Consider the following 18,850-nt stretch of genomic DNA (forward strand, 5'->3'; position numbering starts at 1 on the left):
AGAACAGAGCCAAGAGCAGAACGTACCCGGACTTTGCTGATGGGCCGGTGGATCCCCTCGCTGCCGCTCACCTCCTTCAAGGTGACGGGGTAGAACTGCCCTTTGTTCAGGTAGGTCATGGTGCTATCTCCTGGCTTCTGCCGAAGTGATTTTGAGGCTTCTAGGGTATATTCAAAGTTGTTCCTAAAGAACAAAAAAAAAAGCCACAGCTCTCTAATCCACTCTTTCAGAAGCTCTCTTTATAGGTCAGTGCGATCTCTGAAATGCTTCAGTGTGGATGTATGCAAATAGCCAACTACCAGGAAACATCCAACTGACTGTGTCATATTATAAACAGCATGTGCTACTTCTGGCACAATAAATATAAGCTAAAGCAACACAGATATTCTCAAATCTCTCATATGCAGGGCTACAAAATGCCTACTAGAAATTCTATGAAGTGAAAAGGTTAAAAATTAGAAGTTTAGAAGCTAAGGGTATTAAAGATACTAGCAGCTGAAAAGGGCTTTGGAAGGAAATCTCACAAGACATGCTTCCAATCTGGTATTTGCCCAGCAAGGGCTGCAAACAGGTGGCCCGGTAGGTCTCTGATTAAATTCGATTTGGTCTGCACAGCACTCTTTTTGAGGTTTTTGCTTGGAATTTCAATGTTTTGTGATGGGCACTGCACAATTCTCTAAAGTCACTATCACCTTAAAGTAACATGTATATATCTCCCTTGAGTTAATAACCTTCCTAGAGCAGAGCTCGAGAATTACACCTATTTTTGTAAATAAAGTTTTATTGGAACACAACCGCACCCTTCTTCGCGCGTAGTCTACAGCTGCTTCTGTGCCGCAGTAGCGAGCTGGGCAGTTGCAACAGAGCCTGTAAGGCTCACAAAGCTTCAGTATGTACTATCTGATCCTTTACAGAAAAGGTCTGCTGACCCCTATCTTAGATCCTACAGGTATCTGAGTTTGTGACTCCTGTACCTTAAGGCAGGTCTTTAAGGGAAGTCTCAATTCCCATCAAATCCTAGACTTAAGAAAACAAAAACAAAAAAACCTGGTTTTACTTCAAAGCACAACATACAAAAGATGCGTAAGACTAAATTATAAAATGAAATCCTAAATGCCTTAAAAAACATCCGAAGGTGTTCGTACATTTTCATAATTAACTTGGAAGATACTCATATTGCTGGCATGAAGTACAATTTTGAGGTTTTAAAAGAAGAGGTTGTCAGGTCAGAAAAAAGCTGACTTCATTTATTTCACCACAAGTGAGGCTAATACAAAATAAAAGCCTTTATCCACTTGATGTTATTTCTGAATTCTCACAGAATTATATGTTCTTGGAAACGGAAGGGCGCGCAGGGATCCAGTTGAGTCCCCTCGTCTCTTCTTCTAGACCCCATTCTACCACCATCACATAAAGAAACTGAAGGAAAGAAAAAGCACCAACACCAAGAATTAAGGAAACATGAAACACAGTACAGAGTTCAAAATTAAGTGCACTAAAGCGAATGTCCCTCTAGCAAAGATAAACCACCAAAGCCACCTCTGATTTTCCAACATCAGATTAACACAAAAAGTCATAAGAGCTGAAAGTTAAAAATCAAATTAAAAGACAACTATTACCCAGAAACACTGTCAAAAACATAGTCCTCTGAATTCATGCCAGGCATCCGCAGGCTGAGATCCGAGGGGAAGAAAACCTGAAATACGAATGTGATAAGCCACGACTATTTAACTGGTTATCAGGCTCACTAAAGACCAACACGTGCTACAGCACACAAGTATGTGGCTCACGGCTACACACTACTCATTCGACATTCATTTGAAAATAAAAACTTTAACTCTACAAAAAAATTCTGAAGGAAAATCCACGCAGGTACTCCCCCAGAGTGCTGCCTTATCCCCTGTTCCCAACTTCCCCACACATCTCAATTCTGTTCAAACTCTAGAATCTGCAACCAAGATCTCATAACTTTCAGGGCTCATCACAGCAAGTGAAGCTACCCTATCAGGTCTGTACCACCAATGGACGGACTGAGGCACTGTTCTCAGATAGAGCTACGATTCTACTCCTAGTGCCCTAAGCAAAGGGATATTCCTTTTCCCCATGAGACATTAAATATGGCTTTAAACATCCTTACTCCCCAACTTTTTTGTGGTGATGAACCACAAAAGTGTTTGGAGTTAAACTGTAAATTTCACACAACGCATGCCTCACCAACATCTACTGCCTCCCTGACTCTACTACCAAGCAAGAGAGACCCAGAAAATCCATGAGAAATCATTTTATATTGAGACCAATTACAAGAATCTTGTTCTGGTCTAGGGCAAAAGCTGAAAACAGACTTCTGTGGAGATATCTGTTGTTGATGGAAGATTACATATGGGGTTTTCTTTCTCCGACAAAATCACTTAGCTGAAATCATAATTGTTAACTCAAATGCTGGTAAGATTAGCCATGTGCCCTTGATAATGATTTCTGGTTTTGTAGGTTTAGTTTACAAATTATACCCATTGGCCTTTTCTCGTAAAAAAGAAAGTCTTTTGTTCCTAATCCATTCATTTCAGTCTGAGTTTCAAGCTTACATAACAAGGAAGAGGTGGAACCCAATACTTAGACAAACACACAAACGTCTTAGGAAGATGCTTGCATTTCCTGTACCTCCTGAACGCCTTCCTTGAAGGTCTCTGAGAAGGTAGAGTCTGGAGTTCTCCTTTGAGCATTTGGAGGTTGAGCACCAGAGCTGAACTGGTCAGCATTAAGGTTCCGATCGAAAACCACCACCCGCTCAGCAGGCTCAGGATGATATACTGCCGGAGAGATTCCCACAGCAAAGCCATGGGGCTGGGTTTCTGTCTTGATGGAGTGGGTAGGCATTGTTGCTATGGAGACAGTGACTGTTGTATCAGGAGCTGTTAGATGGCCTCTCTTATCAATGCCCAGTTGGTTGCCATGGGGAAGGACAATGTTAAATGGCACATTTTTCAGTACTTGCACTCTGTTTTCTCCAGCAGAAATGAGGGACTGCTCAGTCACATTTGGTATGCTGTTTCTTTAAGAAAAGAAAAGAAAACTCTGTTTTCAAACTTAATGCTGATATAGTTCTTTGACAATTTTTATTTTCCTAATGGGAATGGGCCATTGGGTCCTTTGCAATAGTAATAATAGTAATAGTAATAATAATAATAATACGTTTGGGAGAAACCAAATAAATAGAAAATGGCAATGAAAACCCATTACTAGAGCAAGAAAAAAAGATTTCATGGTTAATCAGTCATAAAATCCAAAAGCATCAAGTAAAATTTCACTTGAAATCTAGAGAACTCAGAGCTCTCCTCCACTACGCTGTATTTGCAAGAACCCTAATACAGTGTCATATTTCACTCGAAGCCCGAAGCAACAAACGTAACCGGCTAGAGCAGTATGGTGCTTCAAGCACAGACTCTAAAGTCATTCCTCCCTGGTTCAAATTCTGTGACCAGTGGGACGCTATCTCATCTCTTAGTAAGTACGTGCTTGTCTATAAGGTGAGGGTAGTAATGCTATCTATCTTTCTGTTCTCACAAGGTTGTGACAAGGATAAAATGAGACAAGGCACTGAAATGTGTATGATGATGCCTGGCGCACAAAGGCTTGAGAAGTATGAACAGTTATCTCACTTGGCCACCACGTTTCCTAGGACCTACACTTATCTGGCTTTCTCTACACCAAAAGAAAACCAATGGTTACATTGTACAGGTTGCTATACTTGCATAAAATTACTTTTGGTTTAATAAATATCCTGGGCAACAGAAGATGACTTTTAGTCCAGGGTGAAGTTAGTGAATTGTCCAAAGCCCCCTCAAACAATATATGCTGATATGTTTAAGAAAAAAAGCAACTTGGCAGTTCTGGACATTTCAGATCAATAAAATGTTCAAAACTTGAACCATAAATTCACTCCCAAGAATTTCCTAATGAAAGAAAAAAAAAAAAAAGGAAAAAGCTATCTAGAAAGTGGTTTGTCAAGGCTTTGTAGCAGTTTAAAAAAAAAAAAAATTATAGAGCCTTAATGTCAGGATAACTAAGTTTTGCTTAAAAACTATACCAAAATTGGGGCACCTGGGTGGCTCAGTGGGGTAAGCCACTGCCTTCGGCTCAGGTCATGATCTCAGGGTCCTGGGATCGAGTCCCGCATCGGGCACTCTGCTCAGCAGGGAGCCTGCTTCCTCCTCTCTCTCTCTCTGCCTGCCTCTATGCCTCTATGTGATCTCTCTCTGTCAAATAAATAAATAAAATCTTTAATTTAAAAAAAAAAAACTATACCAAAATTAAATAAACAATGAATTTACAAGTTGGAGAAAAGGGAAGAGCAGATCAAACAGGAAGCATTATGTTAGTAACTGCTGAAGCTAGTAATCATACATATATAGGCTTATATTATTTCTCTACTTTTGTTATTTGAAAAGAGCCATAATAAAAATTAACAGTAAAAACAAACAAAAAAACAAAAAAACCTTAAGATCTTCTCCAAAGGGTAATTCTCAAGATTAAATTAGCAACATGGAAAACACTTATGGAAAGTAGAACACAACCTATTAAACCACAACCACATAGAATGTGCGCACATACCCAAACAGTAAATAAAGAAATCATAGAGACAGTGGGATTCTGAGTGATCATACTTTCTTTAAAGATATTTTACTTCCGGGGAGCCTTACGAGGCTTAGTCAGTGATGCGTCTAACTCTTGATTTCAATTCAGGTTATGATCTCAGAATTATGAGATTGAGCCCTTGTTGGGCTCCAGGCTAGGTGTGGAGTCTGCTTATGATTCTCTCTCCCTCTGCCCCACCCTTCTCGCGCTTTCTAAATAAATAAATAAATAGACAAATAAATAAATAATACAAATAAATAAATATATATCTATTTATTTCTTCTACTAATAGAGCACAGGGAAATTTACAAGTTGTGTGCAGATTAGTTTTCACGGCTATAAAGTCAAGCCTTAATGCTCTGAAAGTTTTAACCTAAATAACCTAAAATAACTTCAACAGGAGTCTGGAATATAGCTGCTTCATTAAGTTTTACTCAGGCCACTATTCAAGATCATTTTTAATCTTTTTTAAAGGACCCCCACCTTTGCATCAAATGCCACACCCTTCTTAAGAGAAACTCAGACAAATAAGGGAACAGTTCGCTTACATCATCACTAAAAACATCCCTCCACAGGCAAAGCAAGCATGCAGAAAAGGCAAGTATTGTCTAAAGAAACTGGCAACGTCTCAGAACAGAATCCTAATTACCACCCATCTCTTCCACTAAATCTTTTCCATTTGAACCCCCACTTTATTTTTGGCAGAAACCCGTGAAAATACAATACAGTACCATTTCACGCTTTCTATGAGACATTACCTTTTGCTGTGATCTGGCTCTGGGGGCTCGACATCTGGCTTTGCTGTCGATGACCTCCTCTCTCTTGGAACCTTAGATATTAACAAACAAGACACAATTGAGTTCTCACTTAGTGAAATACAGATGCACTGAAATACTCTTTTCAGTGGAGTTCAACCACTGATAAGTCTACTTGATCGCCCGCCAGATGCCCGGCTGTGGGGATCCGCGACGAGTGAGACCGTGTCTGCCCTCAAGAGCTTACACATCTTGTCACGAGGTTAACATGTAAAAAGTGACGATTCCTTCATTGCCAAATTAACCCAGGGCATCCCGAATTCACTCTGTCATTGAGTTTGGATTTCATCTCTTAAAAAAAATACCTCTGGCTTGTTTTTACCATTTATCTACGCTACGGAATAAAGCAGCTACTGAAAACACAACCGGCCTCCCAGTGCTCTCGCCCTTCTGTTACTCTTCCTTTCAGATCAAATGCACAATCGAAAGACTCGGCCATGCTAACAGTTCATTTCCAAGATCCAAGTGCTGGCCTCAAATGATAAATTTCTTCAAATACGCTGGGATTCACATTATCTGGAACCCAGAGGACAAACTGAACTCAGTTTGTTCTATGCTTTTCTTGATTCTGTTCTTCTTTACACAGGAGATGAAAACAGGCTAACATTATACACGTGTACCCTAGACATCAACCCGCTGGAGATTAATTCCAAACATGTGCTCCAAAACTGCTAAATGTTTGAAACTGTTTCCAATGCGAACCTATGGATATATTTATCTTTAAACACAAAATAAATTATTTCATGTGTTAACAAATGTGTTTTTAAATCTTCACTGAAGTTATTTAAGTCTTCATCAAAGAGGGTGCCTGGGTGGCTGAGTCCGTTAAGCATCTGACTCTTGATCTCAGCTCAGGTCTTGATCTAAGCGTTGTGAGTTCAAGCCCCAGGTCAGGCTCTACACTGGGAGTGGAGTGTACTCAGTTATTGTGTAAAAAAGACAGATGGTTATATCCAAAGAACTGAAACAAATCAGTTCATTTAAAAAAGAAAAGAATGCTACACCTGTCATAAGAAACCTGACATATTAGTACTAAGACTGTCACTCCTAATAGACAGACATAATGACTGATCTCCTCCTAAGATGTAAAATACTTTTAGGACCCTTTACTTAAAATACATACACATACAACCCCTGCAATCAGAATCATTACATCAGTCTTTCTGGCACTGAACTTGTTTGTTTTCTCCCATTTTCAAAAAGTTTCAGTTAAAAAGATGTACTTCAAACTTAGGAACTTGTGATTTTTACACTGAGTCAAGAAAACAGGACTTGAGAAGAAGAGATTTATCGTAAGTTCCACTTCGAAGGAATTCTTAGGCTCTCCTTCCCAGGCAAAGAGATTGCCCAGCGTCATTAGTTACTACACAAGTTTCACTTCATATTTAAAGGAAAAAAAACAAAACTTACCCCAGTCTCTCAATCACAACAAGCTGGACACGCGGCCTCAGACCAGAAAATAATGAAATCGTTTGTTTACGTCCCGCCCTAATTTGGTAATCATGATCAAGCCATCTTCTTTGGTTTTTTTCCTCTGCATTTTTTTAAAGAGTTTATTTATTTACTTAACACACACACACACACACACACACACACGGAAAGAGAGAGAGAGCACAAGCACGGGGAGTTGCAGGCAGAGGGAGGGGGCCCCACAGGAAGTTGGATCCCAGGACCCTGAAGGCAGCTGCTTAACAGACTGAGCGACCCAGGCACCCCCGCCCTCTGCATTTCTTATCTTCAGGAAAGAATACGATGCCATAATGTAACAAACCATAAGCAACTAGTGAATCTAGGTGAAATTATCTGAGAGTTAATCATCTGATTAAATTGAAGTTTTCTCTATGTCTGGAAGTTTTAAAAACAAAAATATGACAAAAATCAACTGTGACATAGAGCCATCACCACATACTACTATCGAGCAGAAAGAACGCCAACGAGTCTAGCAAGCAAAGGACATTCCATGGGAGACAGCACGGCATGCCGAAGAAGATGACTTTAGCGTAATCCAGACCAGGCCTCAAATCCTGCAACACATGCTAGTTGTGTGACCTGAGAACTTAATTTTTTCCTATTTGCAAAACAGCGGTCACACTGCATATTTTGCAGGCTTTCTGGAGAGATCAGAAATAACACACATGGCAGTAACATGCTTAGCGTGACAGAGGAAACCAGTAAGTGGTGACCAGTGACGAGGACACAGATCTTCAGATAGGAACATCACACAAAACTCCAAGCACAGAAGAGGTTATATTTAAGACTAATCCATTGAAATAGAAACAGAACATATTCTGATCTTAGAAGTAGAAAGTCCAAGACTAGAAGAACAGCTTTCCTTCATGAATCCTTCAGTCAAATCAAAGGCTCTGTGATATCACATAAGGCGAGGAAATCATTCTGATCACATCAGAATAAAGGTTAGAGCACAGGGAAATGAACCACTGTCTACTCTTCGGGGCACTACGAAATCCCTTTGGTAAAACGTTCAGTCTCAGTAAGACACATCTCCCATCTTCTTTTATAGTAGCTTCACCCTCCAGATCGAGCTAGAGCAGCTGGCTACTTCACCCATTTTAAAAACAACCCTTTGATTCAATGATCGTAGGTTTTCGGCTTTGAACCACAGTAAGTCAAAGCACTCATTAAACTATTTATAGTCACTAGAGACGCAACTTGCTTTACATTCTACCAGCAAATTACTGTTTTATATGCTGTTGAATCAAGTGCATCTCGGACGGTTGTTAGGTTTTTGAAAGAGGAGGCACATCTACCTTGTAATAGTCATAGAGCAAGCCCAGGGCGGCCGCACTGTCTTCGTCTCCATTGATGCTCATCATCGCCTTGGTTGCCGCGGTGAGAGGGTTCTCCAGGAAAGACTTCCAGGCTTCGTCCTCACTAGTGTAGGGGCGCCGCTGTGGATAAAGGGCTTCATTCTGAAGAACTAAGACTGGCCGTTTGCTTCGGAGAGATTAAAAACACACATACGGCTAGATCTCACACTTTTTACTGCAAGGCACCATAAGCTAATTTTTAAAAGACCCAAACAATCAATTCCTTGATATTCCAGTAAAAGAGCCCAATGACCCACCCCAGCAAACGGCACCGAGGCGAGACCAGGAGACAAGCCACCTGAATGCACACCGACGGGGCCCCCAGGTAAGATATACGGGACTGGGGAGCCAGGGAACGTACAGTTAACCTGCACACGTGACCCAGGATATATAACTTGGCAAAACAAAACAAAACACTCCAAGAAAATGCCAGGCTATTCAAATACCTAAGCAAACAAACACAAGGACAAAGTGAGGCAAAACAGAACATTCATTCTCCTCAGACATCTGCAGTCAGGACTGTACCCTCTTAAAGAGAGTAGACCTGGTTCAAGCATCGTGCTGCTACATGTTACTTCCCTCTTTCTCCTGTTGATACCAGGCCTTAAAAACTTTCCTACCCACAAACCAGGGAGAGAGGAGGAGGGGGCGGAAAGAAAAGAGCGACTTCGTTTAATCCTCGGGGGTATATGAGAAAGTTAGAATATTCTACTGATTACCACCAGATTGAGCATGGAATGTGGCCAAAGGGGGCTGTAAATCAATAAGCAGGCATAATTTTCTGGCATGGGAGTTAACTGTTTATCTTAGAGATAAACACTTAAGAATCCACAACAATAAATAAGGCCACTGAACAAAAAGAGCTTTTTAAGAAAATAGGTGGGAAATCTGTTTTTAAAACTCTTTACTAGATTTTCACACTGGGCAAAAACGGTTTCATTTTAACACTGTAGTTGGGTGGGAAAAATCCAGAAAAATCAACAGAGATCTTAGTAAAGTCTGACAGAAGATTCAGTTTTAAAGATTAAAACAAACATTACTGATTCCAAAAACTTGAAATGTCAACAGTCTCAACAACTTTTCAGTTGGTACTATTTAACAAGTCAATAAGGAGAAAAAGCGGAACACAAACTCCAGCAAAATGAAGTTGTTTTTTTTTTTTAAGGGAAAAAAAATTGTTAATGTTCAAAACTACTCTGAATTATCAGTATTCTAACAAGCAAATTTAAGGATCAGCTCTCATTGCAACACACAAATGAAATATGTAAATGGCCTAAAGGTGACCTACCTACTCTAAAAGTGAATGTAGAGATTGATTATCTTTTCAAGTAATCAACAAAGGTTAGGGTTTTGGCAGGCAGGCCCTTTAGAAACAGACACAGATTTTTTAAAAGAAGAACATCTTTGAAAAGGTGTGGGAACATGGGCCAACAACTGAATTTATCCTCAAAATTCGGTCTTATTTCAAAGCCAGTGTTTTAAACTCATGTCTAGGCATAAAATCCAAATACTGATTACATTTAGTAGGCAAAGCAGTTTTGAGGGGGGTATACTATTCAAACACAAAACAAACATAATGACGTTTATTTAAAAATGAAGGCTGTGTGTACAAATCTCAAACTCACAATAAATAAATAAATGCACAAAAAGGCATTCCCTACACCATTAGGAGCAGAGTATAACAGCCACTGAATCAGTGGTATCTTGGGGTGATTTACTGGTGTGCTGCTAAGCTATTATTAATAGTGTAATAGCTACTTCCAGAAGATTATGACAGCACTTGGCTCATTCAATTCCAGTAATGCTAGTTTTTCAGCTTCTCTCCTTCTCCCACCCCCATCCCAAATTTGTATAGGCAACAGAAAATATTTTTTGCAAATGGTTTTGTTTGGGATCACCCTGGAGGTGTCTTGCATTTCCAAAGTGCGCCTAGGGCCAAAATTTTAGCTTTGGAAATTTGCCTTATCTAAACCATAAGTCAAGAAATAAACAGTCACCAGTTGCCTGACTTAGGACTACTTCCTCATATGACAGTCAGGCAGTTGCTCGTCCCTAAAGGCCCATCACTGCCTTTGGTTAAGTCTTAAACTCTTGATTAGTGATCTCTCGAAAGACTTCTGAAACACACTTCAAGTGATTAATTTAACTGCACGTTCTACAACCCAAGATTAATCCATTTAAGATATCCCCTACACAACATCTAACCTTCCCAAATCAGAAAAAGAGCACACTTAAATAAAATGATCCTTAACAAATAATTATAAAACTGGAATGGATGATCTCTCATCTGGATTTACTGATCTGCCGTAGATGGTTGGGTTGGGTGCGATTTACTTTTTTCCTAATAAATATTTTGTTTCGCAACAATTTCACACTTACAGAAAAGGTGCAAAGAAAACACTGAAGTATCCCTCCCTGCCCGCCGCCACCCCCCCCCCGCCCCTGTGTCCCTCAAAGTTAACATCTTGCGTTACCACCTTGCATTTGTCAGAAATACTTCTTTGATCACAAACTCCAAAAGGAATACTAGCACGGTACGTTCTGTTTATCACCCAGATTTCGAAGATTTCATCCTCTTGATATGTTCTGAGGATTTTTAATTACGGTAATCTGTAATTACCATCAATGATGCAAGTGGCAAAATAACTCCTACAACAATTTTCTCACTCACACAGCCAGCCAGCGGGGAAAAATGCCAGGACAGCAGAGCACTTCAACTTTTCCCTAAATTTCTCCTTTCTGGAGTTCTGGCAGGCGGACTGGAGGAGAGGGCTGGACGACAACGGGCTGATTACCCGAGACCTTCCTACCTTCCCAGCGGGGGAGCCGGTCCCCAAGAGCTCCGCTGGCCCCCCTGAGCAAAAGCGACCCCGAGGGGGGCCCCCGGGCGGCGCAGCGCCCCAGTCTCCCACCCCGCACCCCTGCCAGCAGCAGAGCCAAGATGGTGGGGGCGCCCGCGGGGTGGTCCCCCCGACGAGGCCGCTGAGGCCGAGGGGGGGCGAGGAGGGAGGTGTCCCCTCCGGAACTGCGTCCCCAAGGCAAGGGTCTGACCCGGGGGCTTCGGTGGAACAAAGGGCGGGGGGGGGGGTCCCGAGGGCAGAGGCCGCGGCGGGGTAGAAAGCGGACGGTGTGACGCGCGCCCCCCGCCCTCCCTGCGCGCTTCGCGTCCCCGTCCCCGCCCCGCGCCCGGCCTAGCCCCCCCCCCCCCGCTCGTCCGGCCTCGCCTCTCCCGGGCCCGCGGCAGGTGCCGCTGGCCGGGCGCGCAGCAGCCGCCTGAAGCCGCACGGCCGGACTCGCGCGCCGGCGCCTCACTCACTTGTCGTACTCCTGTGTCATCGCGCTTGCTCGCCGCTGCCGGGCCGCAGAACTGGACTTTCGGGTTGGGACAGTACACCTGATCCGGGGGGGAGGAGGAGGCGGCGGCGGCGGCAGCGGCGGCGGCGGCGGCGGCGGGTCCGGAGCGGCGGCCCCGACGGGTTGGGTTCGCTTTTCTCGCTCTGAGCCGGCTCGGCGCGGGCTGCGCGCTCTGGACGCCCAGGCTCGACCGCCCATTGGCTGGCGACGCGCCGGGCCGGGGCGGGGCCTCGGGGCCGGGCGGCCGACGGCGCCGCCTGATTGGCCGGCCTGCGGGGCGCCGGGGCGGGGGCCGCGGCTCCGCGTGGCCGCGTCTGTGCGGCGCGCCCCGCGCTGTCGGCCTGCCTCCGGCGGGGACCGGCGTGGCCGCGCGGCTCCCGGCGCGCACCTCCCGCCGCTCCGCCGGCCTCCGCGCGCTCACCGCCCGGGGCCGCCGTCGCAGCCCTCGGCCGCTCGCCTGAGGGACGGGCGTGCCTCGGCACCGCCCTCTCGGGCCTCGGGGCCGGGTCCTTCCTTCCCGACTGGCCCACCGAAGCCCACCCCGCTTCAGCGACGGAGCCTCCCGGGCCGCGGTGCGCCGCTCGGCCGCCTCGGGCACCTTCCCTGCCCGGGTCCGTGACGCGCCCCGCCCTCGTGCCGCCTCTCAGTCCGCGTCCGCGCATTTATGAGGCGCTGGCTTTTACCTGAGAAAGCTCGGGTGGCTGCTTCCTCGCGGAGCCCACGGCACTGTCCGGCGTTAGAACCTTCTGCGCGTCCGTCTCACGCTGGCCGCTGCGTGACAGTCACGGGCAACCGCGCTTCCCCTCCTGCGGCCGGCGTGGGGACCTGCCTCCAGCCCCACTGCCTGGTCCCAGCTGCCTGCCCGGCCGGTCCCCTCTTCCGCGCCCACCTGCCCGCTGGCCCCCGCCAGTCTCCCAGCTCGATCCCCGCGCACCCCTTCTTTCAGGACCCCCATCGGGGCTTCAGCCCCTTCACCCTTCAGTCCCCTCACCCCCGAGCTCCTTCCGTGGGCTCCATCTCAGACCCGCTGCCCAGCCTTCCAGCAGCCCTACCGACTCCAGCAGCGTCTGTGCCTGCCCCCCGCGGCCATTCATTCCCCCCCACCCCGGCCCAGCCCGTCCTTCTGAGCTGAAGCTCTTCTCTGGGGTCTGCTCGCTGCTTCAACAAACGGACACTGAGAACTCCCGCATGCCGGCGTAGTTCCAGGCGCGGGAGATAGCGAGCCGGTTCCCCGCCTGCCTGCCGCATCCTAGGGGGCAACAGACAGATTTCACGGTGCGGTGGAGAGCGGCGAGCTCTGCGGGAGGAAGAGCCGCGCGGCCAGCCGCGGAGCACGGGGTGGAGCCGGGCCTGGAAGGCTCGAGGAGGAAAGGCCTGCAGGGAAGTGGGGTGGAGGGGGCAGGCAGAGGCATCCGTTGTGAACAGGGACCGGGGGAGACCCGAATGACCGGAGGGGGACAAAGACGGAGGACGGGGAGACGCAGGGTTTTGTGCCCACTTCAGTTTTTGCAGAGCAAGATGGAGGCTTTGGAGTAGAGCCCGTCTTTAAATCGTGGGGGTGGGAAGGGCACCAAGATGGGGGCAGTGAGCCCAGACCACAGTGAACAGTAGCGTGGCCTCGGGTGGTGGCGTGAGACATGGTTGGCTCTTCTCTGAAGATAGAGCCAGGAGGATTTACTGAAAATTGGATATAAAGTACAAGAAAAACGCGATTCAAAGATAGCTATCAAAGGTAAAACCCGGAAGGGATGCTTAGCCATCACCGAGATGGGGAAGACGGCAGACCTAAGTCTGGGGGAGGTCAGAAGTCCCATTTGGGACATGAATTCAAGATGTTCATTGGCACTCCAAACAGACACATCAGTAGGTTGGATGTGAGTGTGGGGACCAGGGACCAGGTTGGATGTGAGCGTGGGGACCAGGGACGAAGGGGCTTCGGGGAGTTGTCGGCACAAAGACGGTCTTGAAGGCCTGGAGAAAAGATGACTCTCCATTGCGGTGAGGGAGGAGAGAACGGAACCGGCACAGGGTCTTGGAGCCCCCAACACAGAGAGGCTGGGAAGAAGGGGATCCAGCAGCAGGGGGGAGACCACTGAGGCTGGAGGAGAATGGAGGCACAGGAACTGGGTAGAGAAAGTGAGACAAGAGGGGGCCCATCAGCTGGGGCCCGTGCTGCCTGGACGTCTCAGAGAGGATTTAGCGCCATGGAGCACCGCAGGGGCTTCATTCAGCAGCCGCAGTCCCTCAGCAATCCCTGCCAGTTTCCCGCTCCCTGATCTCTGGGCCCCTTGGGCCCTGAATCAGCACCCACAGACCCTTCTCACTGTCCCCTCTCTGCCATTTCCCATTGCCATCCCCTAATCCTGGGTCCAACACTGGACCATGGAACCTGTCCTTCTTTTTTTTTTTTTTTTTTTTTAAAAGATTTTATTTATTTGACAGAGATCACAAGTAGGTAGAGAGGCAGGCAGGGGGTGGGGTGAGCAGGCTTCCCACTGAGAGCAGAGAGCCCAACGTGGGGCTCAATCCCAGGACCCTGGGATCATGTCCTGAACCGAAGGCAGAGGCTTTAACCCACTGAGCCACCCAGGCGCCCCTTGTCCTTCTTTTCTTATTCACTAGTTTCATTAAAGGAACTCCTTTAAGGATTCACTAGATCATTTAAGGAAAATATTAATAACGGTACATGGACATCATCAGCATTGCCCTGATTGAAGCGACTCACAGCGGGACCCTGTTTCTACCTTGACTTTTCTCTTCTTCCTCTATCACAGCTGCAGCTGTGGCCAGGCTGAACTTTATAAAGCACACATTTGAGATTCTGTCACTCTGGTACTCTCCAGATCAAGTTCAACTCCTTAGCAGGGTGAGCAGATGAATAGCTCAACCTGCCATTTTGCTCTTCTGCTCCTTCCAGTCCTGCTCAGCACTGAGAACCACCCTTGCCCCCAATTCCCTGCTCCTCCACTTCACAGCTGGCCCACCTTCCAGACTCAGTCTTCCTAACTCATCTGGGACCCCCCATTGCTGCAGGGGGACCTCCCTGACCTCCTAGGCTGGGTCAAGTGTCCTGGGCACACCGCCGTCCTCCAAGCCTCACCGCACTACACTTACACATTCTGTTTGTAATACGTGATTTTTCCCACCGTGGTGGAAATGGTTTGAATGTCCCTGGCCTCATGGGATACACATAGAAAATATCTCTTAAGTGTTCATTGAATGGGTACCATCCTCTATAGGCACTGGTCTGCCTCTCTTCCCTTCTGGACCATGTCTGCGATGGATCTAAGCGGCCTTCGTGTTGTAAAGACTAATGGCCCCATGCTTCAGTCCCACTGCCTGGTACGTGGTAGGCGCAAAATAAATATGGGACGAATGAATAAATAAATCATAGAACCCAAAACAGGAACAGTAAGGGCCTGAGGTTGCTAGACCTTAGATATATTAATAAAAACATTGGGTCTCTTTTGTAAATGTTCATACACGCTTATTGAGCTTGTCTGTGAGAGTTCTGTAAAACAGAAATTAAGATCCAGATCTATGAGTGATCCGTCTAGCTATTGGCAATACCTTTATGTTTTTTACTATTTTTATAGGTTATAAAAATCATGCATGGTCATCGTTTTTTTAAAAAGGAAAAAAGAAAAGGAGAAGTAAGGGGACAAAAAAATGGAAAAAAAAATTTAAGTAACACGGAGGGTTTAGAGCCCAGAGTCCCTCCCTCTTCATCCTGTCCCTCTCCCCCAGAGATCATCACTGTGAAGTTTTTGTAACTCTTCCTAGATAATGCTTATGTGTCTGCAAGCATACACATATTTTATTTTCTTACACAAATGGGATTCACACTGTGCACAACCCTTCTCAGTGTGCTTGCTTTTGTATCTTTTGTCTCCATTTTCCATGTGAGCATATACACATCTACTGCCTTTAAAAAAAAAATGACTATATATTATTTCTTTGTATTGACGGGTGACAATGAGACCCTATGGGTGAGCAATTAGGATTTTTCTCCTCAGTTTTTCACAATCATAAACTTCCTGTAGTAAACATCCCTCTAACTATACACTTTGCACACTTGACAGGTATGGCTGTTGGGTAAATCCCAGAACTGGAACTTCCATGAAAAAGGCATGCAAAGTTACAATTTTTATAGATTTTACCAAATTATTTTCGAAAAGGTTGCCCCATATTTGGGTTCCAACCAGCAGGATATCCGAGAGTTTGAAGCACCACACCCTCACCAACCCTGGGCATTATCAAACTTTGCTGACCCAGTCTGTTAGATGAAAAATTCTGTCTTGTTGTTTTGATTTGCATTTTCAAAAATTATGAGTGAGGTTTGGCATCTTTTTGTTTGTTTGGCAATAATTCTTTTTAGCCCATGAGTGGGCTTGTGTTTTGTTTTAAGAGGAGGAGGATCTTTGAGGCACCTTCTCAAGTCGTGGGCTTCCAAGTAGGGAATGTGGAAGTTAGGAGGAAGGGCTGAATAGACGGAGTGAGTTCTAGCCCGGGTTCTTCTGCTTTCTGGGCCTCAGAAAAAGGAAGAGGTTGGACTGGACGTCTGGTCCCTTCCAGCTCCAACGGCTCCTGAGTCAAGAGAAGGGCTGCTAGCAGTGGTTCCGACCTTAGCTATCCACCGTCCATACAACTGCAGCCCAGACTCCGCAGCCTGGCATTTAAGTCCCTTCTCCATCCGGCCCCGGCATACATTTCTGGATTTCCGTCCCACTGAAAAGTCCCCAGCGCTCTGGATCCCCTCACAGTGTTCCCGGAATGTGTCCCGCAATCTCCGGCCCCTGGTTGCCTCTGCTGTTCCTTCCCTCCTCTCCACCTCACTCCCCTCTGCCTTCGAGGCCACCTGCAAGGCGTCTCCTCCGGGCCTCCCTCCCATCCCAACCGAACCACCCCCGCAGCGCCTCAGCTGCTCTGCCCCTCAGTTGGTTCGGCTCTGTGTGAGTTCGATGGAGTGACTTTAAGGCCAAGAGATCTGGGTTCAAATCTCAGATCTGCCTCATATTTTTACCTCGAGCCGTCTACCTCACGGCCAGTCCTCAGCTCTCCCTTCTGTAAAATGACGGAAACAAAAGTCAGGTTTTGTGGAGTTAAATAAGATCACGTGGTCAAAGAAGTCACCACAATCCCCGACACAAAGACACTTGGCAGTTGGCCTCCATGAAGAGGTTAGGTGGTCGGAAGCCAGTCTGGTTCCTTTCCGTGCCTCTGTGTTGACCATGTCACCTCACCAGCGCCTGACCAGCCCCGTGCAGGGCCCATCACAGGCAGGCACCTCACTCTGATGAAATAGCCCGTATCGGAGAGACATCTCAGGTGGCTGTGATGCAGGGCCTCCGTGCCTGCCATCCGAGATCGGTCCCGCCCAGCGTACCACAGCCACCCTGTCTCTCACCATTGTGACACGAGAGCCTTCCGCTCTAGAGATACGGGGTGTGGACGGGAGAGTGTGGAATCCCCACCCTCGCCTCCCAGCTCTGTGACTTGGGAAAGTGACGGAAACCCTGAGCCTCAGTTTCCACAACTGGGGGATATGAGGCACTAATTCCCATCCCCAAGGGATGTATCTGTTTTGTTTTGTGAGAAGTGTCTGGAGCTATGCCAGATCTGTTGGAACTCAGTAAATACGAAGGGTTCCACCTTCCCGTTTTTCGTCACTGTATTTATTATAAGCTGCTTAAGGGACAGAAACTATACCTCGTATCCCAAAACCCCCTCATCATCTAGCAGAGTAATAAGCATATTCAAGAGTAGAGACAGTTGTCATTCAGGGGGTGATGACATTAGCCTGCTTTGGGCAACACTCATTGATCTGCAGGTCCCGTCTTGCAGATGAAGAAACGAGGTCCAGAGATGTCAAGAGATGGATTCAGGGTCTCCTGGTCAGTAAATTCAGGACTTGAATCCAGACCCTTGTTTCAAATCCCTCGCTTTCCCTTGTAGGTAGTGGTACGGCCAACAATGAGAGCATTTCTGCCTGACGTTCCGGGTTTAGCCTGTCGCACCATTATAAAACAACCTGGACACTTTAATTGTGACAGAGCCCTGCCCGGGGCTTCCAGTGACATCTGGCGTAGAGGACAGTGCTTCGGATTAGTCTCTGCATTGATTCTCCAACTCAGAGAACCCGGTGACTCGCGGAACTCTCCATTTTGTGGTGTCCAGCACGGTAGCCTCCGATGTCCTTAACGGCACTGTCCTGCACATACTTGCTCCCGGAGGCTTCGCCCCTTCCCTTCCAGGTCTGCCTGTCATGCCAGGCTGACAGCAGTCTCCGGTGAGTCTTGTTAAGTACCTGGGACTTGATCCAGACTCTCTCCACGTTTCTGAATGGAGGCAGAAGAAGCTGTGTCAGGTTGGGTGTCACCCTCCTGCTGGCAACAAGAACCCAGATATCTCACATTCTTTTCTTATGGCTTCACGCAGATCGATCATTCCAGAGAAGGCTCCACAGTTGCAACACGGCTGCCAGAAAGCCCTTGGCTTAGACACGCTGGCCTTACCCTTTGGTACACCTCTCCTGTCTGTGACTAATACGAAGCGGGGAGGAGCCATGTGCTTTGGAACCATCTCAAGAAACCGCTCCAGGCTTGGGAGTGGGAGGCCTTGGCTGGGCTGGCTGGCTCCATTTGCATATTTCACTCTTTGAGGAAAAGGTTACTCCTGGTAAAACATCTTCATGATGAAACGGGGTGTTTAAAACTGTAGCATCTCACCACATTTTAATACGAGAGAGAGCCATCACCCTGCCTTTAGAGGAAGGAAACATGGGATTAAGTTGCTGGCTCAAAGCTGACATTTCATTAACTCAATTTTTCTAGTAATTCTTCCCCAGCTGGGTTTCTTTTTACTTGCAATTTGAGTATTTTGTGACTCACCTTTGATTATCTTTCCTAAACACCCCGAAACTGTCAATTCCAATATCTGGAATTTTGAGTTATCCTTGTTGGTGACAGTTAGAAAAAGGAAGAACTAGGGGTTGAAAAAAGGAATAGGAGAAAAAAAAATTCAGGAAAATTTCACAACAAGAACCCAGAGAGAGAAACGACGTAGAAGCAGGGTTCAGAGTTGCGGGACTGCGTCTCATGAAGGGACTGGGGTGCTGTGTGCTCGGTCTGTGACCTCCTGGAGCACCACCTGGAGCTGCTTTGGTGACTTCGGACTTGGGGGAGGCAGTAGGCATAACCTCTCCGGTATCCTTCCATCCGC

General features: G+C 46.6%; 1 protein-coding gene across 1 annotated transcript in view; it reads right to left on the bottom strand.

Moving 5' to 3' along the window:
• Window positions 1-11,781, bottom strand: part of GRHL1 (grainyhead like transcription factor 1) — a 51,576-nt gene extending 39,795 nt beyond the window's left edge. Inside the window, exons 1-6 of the mRNA XM_059132681.1 lie at window positions 11,592-11,781; window positions 8,216-8,402; window positions 5,391-5,461; window positions 2,659-3,049; window positions 1,620-1,696; window positions 27-183 (exon numbers count right to left, since the gene is read on the bottom strand). Coding sequence (XP_058988664.1) covers window positions 27-183; window positions 1,620-1,696; window positions 2,659-3,049; window positions 5,391-5,461; window positions 8,216-8,402; window positions 11,592-11,611 — 903 coding nt within the window. The 5' untranslated portion in view covers window positions 11,612-11,781. The remainder of the gene's footprint in view (window positions 1-26; window positions 184-1,619; window positions 1,697-2,658; window positions 3,050-5,390; window positions 5,462-8,215; window positions 8,403-11,591) is intronic.
• Between the last annotated feature and the right edge of the window lie 7,069 nt (window positions 11,782-18,850).

Source organism: Mustela lutreola, chromosome 9 (assembly GCF_030435805.1).
Source record: "Mustela lutreola isolate mMusLut2 chromosome 9, mMusLut2.pri, whole genome shotgun sequence".
Lineage (NCBI taxonomy): Eukaryota > Metazoa > Chordata > Mammalia > Carnivora > Mustelidae > Mustela > Mustela lutreola.